At 45.9% G+C, this 7,037-nt stretch overlaps 1 protein-coding gene across 1 annotated transcript; it reads right to left on the reverse strand.

Moving 5' to 3' along the window:
- Positions 1–229: 229 nt before the first annotated feature.
- On the reverse strand, positions 230–6,986 carry PEX13 (peroxisomal biogenesis factor 13). The gene is made up of 4 exons (XM_030946602.1): positions 6,849–6,986; positions 3,732–4,429; positions 3,155–3,280; positions 230–2,917 (listed from the first exon to the last, which is right to left on the reverse strand). The coding sequence occupies exons 1-4, from the start codon at positions 6,914–6,916 to the stop codon at positions 2,616–2,618; spliced, it is 1,194 nt and encodes a 397-aa protein (XP_030802462.1). The 5' UTR covers positions 6,917–6,986; the 3' UTR covers positions 230–2,615.
- Positions 6,987–7,037: the final 51 nt, after the last annotated feature.

The raw sequence follows: 7,037 nt of genomic DNA on the forward strand, positions 1-7,037 counted from the left end.
TGCTTGCCTAAATGCTTAGGTGGAGCAGTATTTCAGGCACCTCTCTTGTCTGATCTCCTCTTCTAGGCTCTCCTGTTGCAGCCACACCTGCTCCTTTTGCTCCTCTCCCCTTCCTAAAGCTGTGCCAGTCTGGAGCAGCCTGTCCACCAGCCTTCCTTTCCACCCAGGGCTCATTTAGGTCTTTTTTCTGTAGCCTGCCACGTGGACAGAAACAGACAGAAAATTGTGGTGTGTGTTTTACTTCAGTGAACTTTAATACCCTTCTGCAATCAATACAATTAATTGGGAGTTAAATAACTGACTTCAATTCCTCAGAGCCTTCTTTTCCAATTAAGGTAATTGCAAGATTGAAAGGATCAAAATTCTTGTTGAGATTTAGGAGATACAATGATGACAGTGACTTGTAGGCTAAGTCAAACAAATATAAAGACAACTCAGGTAAGAATACCTATCTTCTTCCTAAAAGAATTGTTGTCAAAATAGTACGATCTGGAAGTGAAATTAAACTTCTCTTTCTAAAAATAAGACTTAAAATATTCCAACAAGCATCATGGCATTGTCTTCTCAACTTGTTCTGAGCCAGAAAACAAAAAAAAACCCCAAAAAACCCTAAAACAGCCAGAAAGCCAAAAAATCTACCTGAATGGATACTCTTAAAAAAATTGGGATTTATTCATTCATTGTAGACCCTTCCTCTGATTGAAATCCTTCACTGACAGGAGAGGCTGACAGTCCATTAATTACATCTCAGAACAGTAAATTAATTCCCTCCAGGAGCACACTCTGCACACAGAATTGCACATTTGATGCACCCCTCCCTCCCTTTGCTTCTCTGTATTTTAAATTTCAGAGTTTTTTCCTATTTTTACTTCAGCAACAGATATAATTTTCAAATACAGATAATTTTCTGGTACACTGGGCAATGTCTTGGGAACATATTCTGTTTTAAACCTCAAGGTTTTCATTTGCCCTTTAACTACTTTTTCCTTTACATCTGCACTTGAAAATCTAACAATTTACTATAAATAATTCTAATCACCATCTCCCAATACCTGAGCACAACCACTTAAATTCATGTTCTATTTATTAACAACAGGCATTCAGAGATGACTTTCAAATCAAGGTTCCAGCATAATATTTCTCTTTTCAGCCACTCTACCTCAATAAAATTGTGCTCCTTTTTTAGAGTTTTGTTGTGTTGAACAGACTTCTAAGAATCCAAGGCCAGCAAATGCCATTAAAATATAAATACTGAAAGCTTTGCTAACACATAATGGGTGTTGAAGATCCCTGTAGGAATGGTCAAACTGAAACTACTCAATCAATTAAGAAAAGGCCTGTGCCCTACTTGTATTTTCAAGAAACTTTGAAATAAAACAGCTATTTTAATTAAGACAAACTTAGTTATTTCATCCACTGATGGTAACCTTCAGAAGTTCAACATGTTATACATACATACTACAAGGGAAAAAGTTTTAATTATCTTTGCTTCATTTAACAAAAAACCAAAACAGTATTTCAAGACAGAATTCTCAAACACCCATATGAAGAAAATACTTTGAACAGTCTTAATATTTTTATGGCTTTTGATAAACTGGAGCCCTAAAATTTTATGGGCAGATGCAAAATTTACCACCTGAAAGGCAGCATGAAAAGTTTGTCCAACTCCAAGACCTTCTCTAACTGACACAATTAAGCAAGAAATGTTAACTTTTTCTTTGATGCTCCAATGACTTTCAGCTTCCCCCAACTCAAGGCTTTCCTACTGCTCAAAACAGCAGGAAGAGATATTTTGACACTCATATAAAATCAATAAAGGACAGAAATAAGCTGAGATGCAGGTGGTAGCTGACAGATAGGCAGCTAGCAGGCTACATCACAAAATGGCCATGAGTGATGCAAAGTTAGTTAAGGGAGTAACAACTAATGGGTGCCTGACTGCAGAATACCCTTTATTCCAATGTCCTTTTAATAAACAAACCAGAACGATTGGAACTACTGGTGATGCCTCACTGCTCTCCCTTTGTAAACTCCATTTCTCCTCCCTTCCTCCCAAGTCCCTTTTTTCCTCAGAGCTAAGTTCTTTATGACAGAACCCCACTTCTCATGGAAAGCAACTTAAACCTTCTAACTATTCCATTGTGTGCATCTCCTGCAGCTCTCCCTCCTTTCAGGGGGAGACAATGTGCTGTTACTCCTTTATGGTTCTGAGGGTGACATTTTGGAGGACATCTCACAGAAATCAATCTTCCCTTTGCATATCTGTTGAAGAAGCTTGATACTCCTATGAAGACTGAGTGTTAATTTGTCTCCTAAGCAAGAATGGCAGTCCCTATTTTTTTTCCTTTGTTTTCTATTTTATGAATGCCTCACTTCTCCTATCTCAAGATCTCAGAGTGGCTGCCAGGTGGGTGGATAGAATCACTGACGTGCAGCCTTAGGTGAGTCAAAAATAAATACCACAAATTTGAGCAATCATTTGTCCATCCCTTCACCAGCCAGTAGCAGCAAAAACTGGTACAGCCCCACCAGTGCTCCACTACAAACCAGATTTTCAACAAGCCCTAAGTGGTATCAATAAAGCACAGTTCAGTTGCTTTGTTGATCAAAGTGCATCAGAGCTCCTGCTTTTCTCCTCCAGCCACAGCGGAGTCCGACGCCGCAGGAACTTTGCTGCTTCCAGCAAAAACAGTTTCAAAAGCTGCCTCCTGCTCCTCCAAAGTCACAGCAGCAGCAGCAGGGGCTCCTGTCACAGCTGTGCTGGGAAAGGCTGGCCTCTGCTCTGCAATCCTCTCCAGGTCCACTGTTCTCCTACCTCTTCTTTTGCCCAGGATTTTGATGTAATTAGCTGGCACGAGTCCCGTTGTTTGGCCGTTGTAACTAGCCAGGAGCCAACCACGGATCTTGGGTTGTTGTTCTGAAGAAGAGAATGCAAATCATCGAGTTACAGGACAATCCAACAGAACTGAACAATTCTACTCTGTAAGTTTTATCAGAATGCAAGTATTCGCTTCATGGGAAGTAAAAATCAGTGTGGATGAGGAATTTGGTCAAATAAGGTGGTTTGGGGGCTTTTCTGTTTCAATTTTCAGACTCTTGCACTATAACTTACTTCATATGTGATGAGAAAATAAACAGCAAACCAAAAGTTTACCTTTGGGTGCTAATCTTAGCATGTCACCAGCACGGAAAGAAATTTCTTCTTCTGAGAGAGCATTGAAATCATATTCTGCTCTTCCAACTATGTGGTCATCTTCTCCACTCGCCCAGTTACTAGACACTGTTTGCAAACAAAAACCACAAGTTTAACTGCTTGGAGTTACAAAGTTTGGTGTGTTTTTCAAAGGAAAATGAAGAAAACACTTCAGCTTCCTTGCTACAACTTTTCCAATAGAGAAGTGACAGAAGTAACATGAAAAGCAAGATTTGGGGAGCAAATCCAACCAGCACTTGTCTCACCCAACCCAAACTGCCACATCTAAGAGGAAGGAACCAGAAATTGCGAGGAAGCATGATTCTGGAATCACAGAAAGCTTCAGCAGGAAACACCATCTTAACAACAGGTTACTTAAGCAGGTTGTCACTTGCATCAAATGCCTGAAATTCAGTACTAATAGATGTGCCCCAGCATCTATTAATTACTATTGCTGTAGTGTGAGATTAATCTCTATAAAGGCAACAACAAAAGGAACAACACGCTGCACTTCTCTGGTGCTGCAGGTCATCTTTACCTGTTTCTTCCTCACTGTATGTAGAAAGCAGCTTCCAAATCAGGTAGGGGCCTCCCAGTATAACAGCAAAGAACAAGAAAATGGGCCAGGATTTCGCAGAGTTAGCCACCTTGTCTTCAAAGCCAGCACAAGCCACTTTGCCCTCGCTCTCAGCCCACAAATCTTCGTTGTCGCAGCTCTGCCGCAGACCCAGCAGGCGCTGCAGGCGCTGGTAGAGGTACCTGATAGTTCTCACGAGAGCAAAGGCTGAGAACACCTTGGTGAAGTGGATTTTGAGGCGGGAGAAGTGGTTGGCCACATCCAGCACGGCCCTGAAGCTGTTGTAGACGGCGGAGAAGGTGGCATCCATCATCATGCTGACGGAGGCGAAGGCGTGCACGATGCTCTCGATGGACTGGAAGGCGCCCCGGCTGCTCTCCTCAGCCTGCTGCACAAACCTGCTGGGGGGAATGGCCTCGGCACGGAAGCGGTTATAGCCCAGCCCCCCGTAGCCATAGCTGTAGGGACTGTAGCTTCCATAGAAAGAGGAGCCATAGGAGCCATAGGCTGGTGAGAAGGAGCTGCTGTAGGCTGGCCTGAAAGCGCTCAGGCTGCTGCTCGCCGTCTGCTGGGATGGTCTTGGTAAGATGGGCGGGGGGATCCGTGCCACCGTGGGCTGGCCAGGCCTGCTCAGCAGGTTGTCACCCAAGTCAGCAGACCTAAACAAATTCAGACAACCAAGATCAGCACCCAGAGTTAAAGTTTTCCTTTCCACTAACTCCTAAACACCACAGAGAGTTTCAGCAGCATGGGTGTGACCGTGTTCACAGGGGTCGAGGATGAGGGAAGTGATGAGGATCTGACTCCATGTCTCAGAATGCTTAATTTATTATTTTATGATATATATACTATTAAAACTATACTAAAAGAATAGAAGAAAGGATTTCATCAGAAGGCTAGCTAAGAATAGAAAAAGAAGGAATGAGTAACAAAGGCTTGTGGCTTGGACTCTCTGTCCGAGACAGCTGACTGAGATTGGCCATTAATTAGAAACAACCACATGAGACCAATCACAGATGCACCTGTTGCATTCCACAGCAGCAGATAATCATTGTTTATATTTTGTTCCTGAGGCCTCTCAGCTTCTCAGGAGGAAAAATCCTAAGGAAAGGATTTTTCATAAAATATGTCTGTGCCACATGGGGACAGGGAACCTGGGAGCCCAACACTCAGGACGCTGAATAGCGTTGGATGGAAGTAAAAGATCTGGGCAGGAAACACAGATCCTTCAGGGGGATAAAACCCCCAAAATCACACATCCAGTGTAAACATGGAAAACCTTTACCTATTTATTGTGTATTTAATGTATCAACCCATGAAATACACAACCCAGTGCCATCAAACCTGCTGCTCTAACACCCACATCATTCTTCTGCACATGAAAGCCCCTAACACAAACTTTTATGAACTTTCCAATCTGAAAGCTTTATTTCCTACCCTTGTTCCCAGCTCTTCAACACAATGAGCCAATGATACAGCAGGAAGAAAGTCTGAGAGCTCCTCTGAATCCACTCTTAAAGGGTGGCATGACCTAAGTGGGAATCCAAGTAATTGTGCAACAATATGTGCAAGGGCTTTGGGGTCTCCAATTTCCCTCTCTACCCAAACTACCTGATCACCTGTGTGCAGGCTGTCAAGGGGTTAAATCTACTACTGGGAAGTGTTGGCAGAGAGAGGTCTTAATTTAGTAATTCTTCTTTTCCTTTGCATGCCCATAAATTTAAATAATTTTATCAATGCCCTTCATAATACAACCCTGGCATTTGAATTCTGTCAAGCAGCTTTTTGTCCAACTTGTGCCAGTTCAATAAAAATATGTTTCATTCACACCTTATCACCCTAAAAGTCAAACATTCTATTTCCCATGCTTACTGCCTCGACCCACAGCTTCCCACTTCTGCAGTCCAGAGAAAAAAGAAGGAAGTCAAGCTGGAATTGCTAAGGAGCTGCTGCTTGCTGTACTATTTCCATACAAGGTAGGGACCAGCTTCCTCCCAGCAAAACTTACAGTTTCCACAGCAAAGAATAATATTTGTATCTTCACACTGCTGCTTTTTCCCTCACAGACTGTAACTCTCTCAGCAGTTGAAAACAGCAGGAAAAATAAGTTATTACCCCAGCAAACAAAGCTAGTGTAACTCAGTAAGTCACACTACAGTCCTCTGTCCTTTAGACAACTTGGGACACCCTGCTTCAAAGCTGCTTGAAGCCGTTTGAAACGGGGTAAATAAACCCAGAATGAGAAACCAACACCACCAAACTGCTGGCTCAGCACGCTGCAGAGGGCACAGCGAAGTTTCTGCTCAACCTTTAGCCCAGTTTCAGCTCCCTCCAACTGCAATCACCAGCACCAAGAGAAAAACAAGACGAGTATTCAGCCACCCAGCGGGCCTTCCTTGGCTGCCCATAAAAAAGAAGGAGTTCACAAGCCCCTTTCTGTGCATCCTTCTCCACGAGCAGGTTGGGTTTTCTGGGAGAGCTCCCAGAAGCCGGGAACATACACGGACTAACAACACACAGGGATCTCTTCCAAGTCCTGGGGCTGACACGCAGCTCCCTCTGTCCTGCAGAGGCTCGGGGGCTCACAGAGCTGCACAGCCCCAGGAAAGGGCTCAGAAGGCCGGGGTGAGTACCCCAGGAAAAGGCTGAGAGTGTCCCCAGGAAAGGGCTGTGAGTGCCCCCAGGAAAAGGCTGAGAGTGTCCCCAGGAAAGGGCTGCGAATGTCCCCGGGAAAGGACTGCGAGTGCCCCCAGGAAAGGGCTGCGGATGCTCCCAGGAATGGACTTTTAATCCTCCCAGGAACGGACTGTGAACTCACTCTACCCTTCGGTGACAACACGGCTTTCCCTCCCCACACCACACACGCAGCCTCCCTCTGCCACCAGCGGGGTTGAGCCCGCAGCCCCTCACGCCGAGCCCGCCCCTCCCCGCCCGGCACAAGCCCCTCACGGCGCGGGGCAGCCCCGGCCGGGCCCGGCCTTTGAGCCGGCCCCAAGGGAGCGGGCCCGGCCGGCCCGAGGGGCCGAACCCCCACGGCCTCCGCGGCGGGGACACCCGGGGAAGGACGCCCGCACTCACTGGAAGGCGGTCGCGGTGCCCGGCAGCCGCCGCGACTCCCAGGGTTTGGGCGGCGGCGTCGCCGCCATCGCGCCCGCTCGGCCCCGCTCGGCTCCGCTTCGGCCTCACTCGGCTCAAACTCGACCCCGGCTCGGCCCCGCTCGGTTCGAGTTCGGCCTCGCTCGCCCCCGCCCGTCGGCAGGCGCCACG

Source organism: Camarhynchus parvulus, chromosome 3 (genome assembly GCF_901933205.1).
Source record: "Camarhynchus parvulus chromosome 3, STF_HiC, whole genome shotgun sequence".
NCBI lineage: Eukaryota > Metazoa > Chordata > Aves > Passeriformes > Thraupidae > Camarhynchus > Camarhynchus parvulus.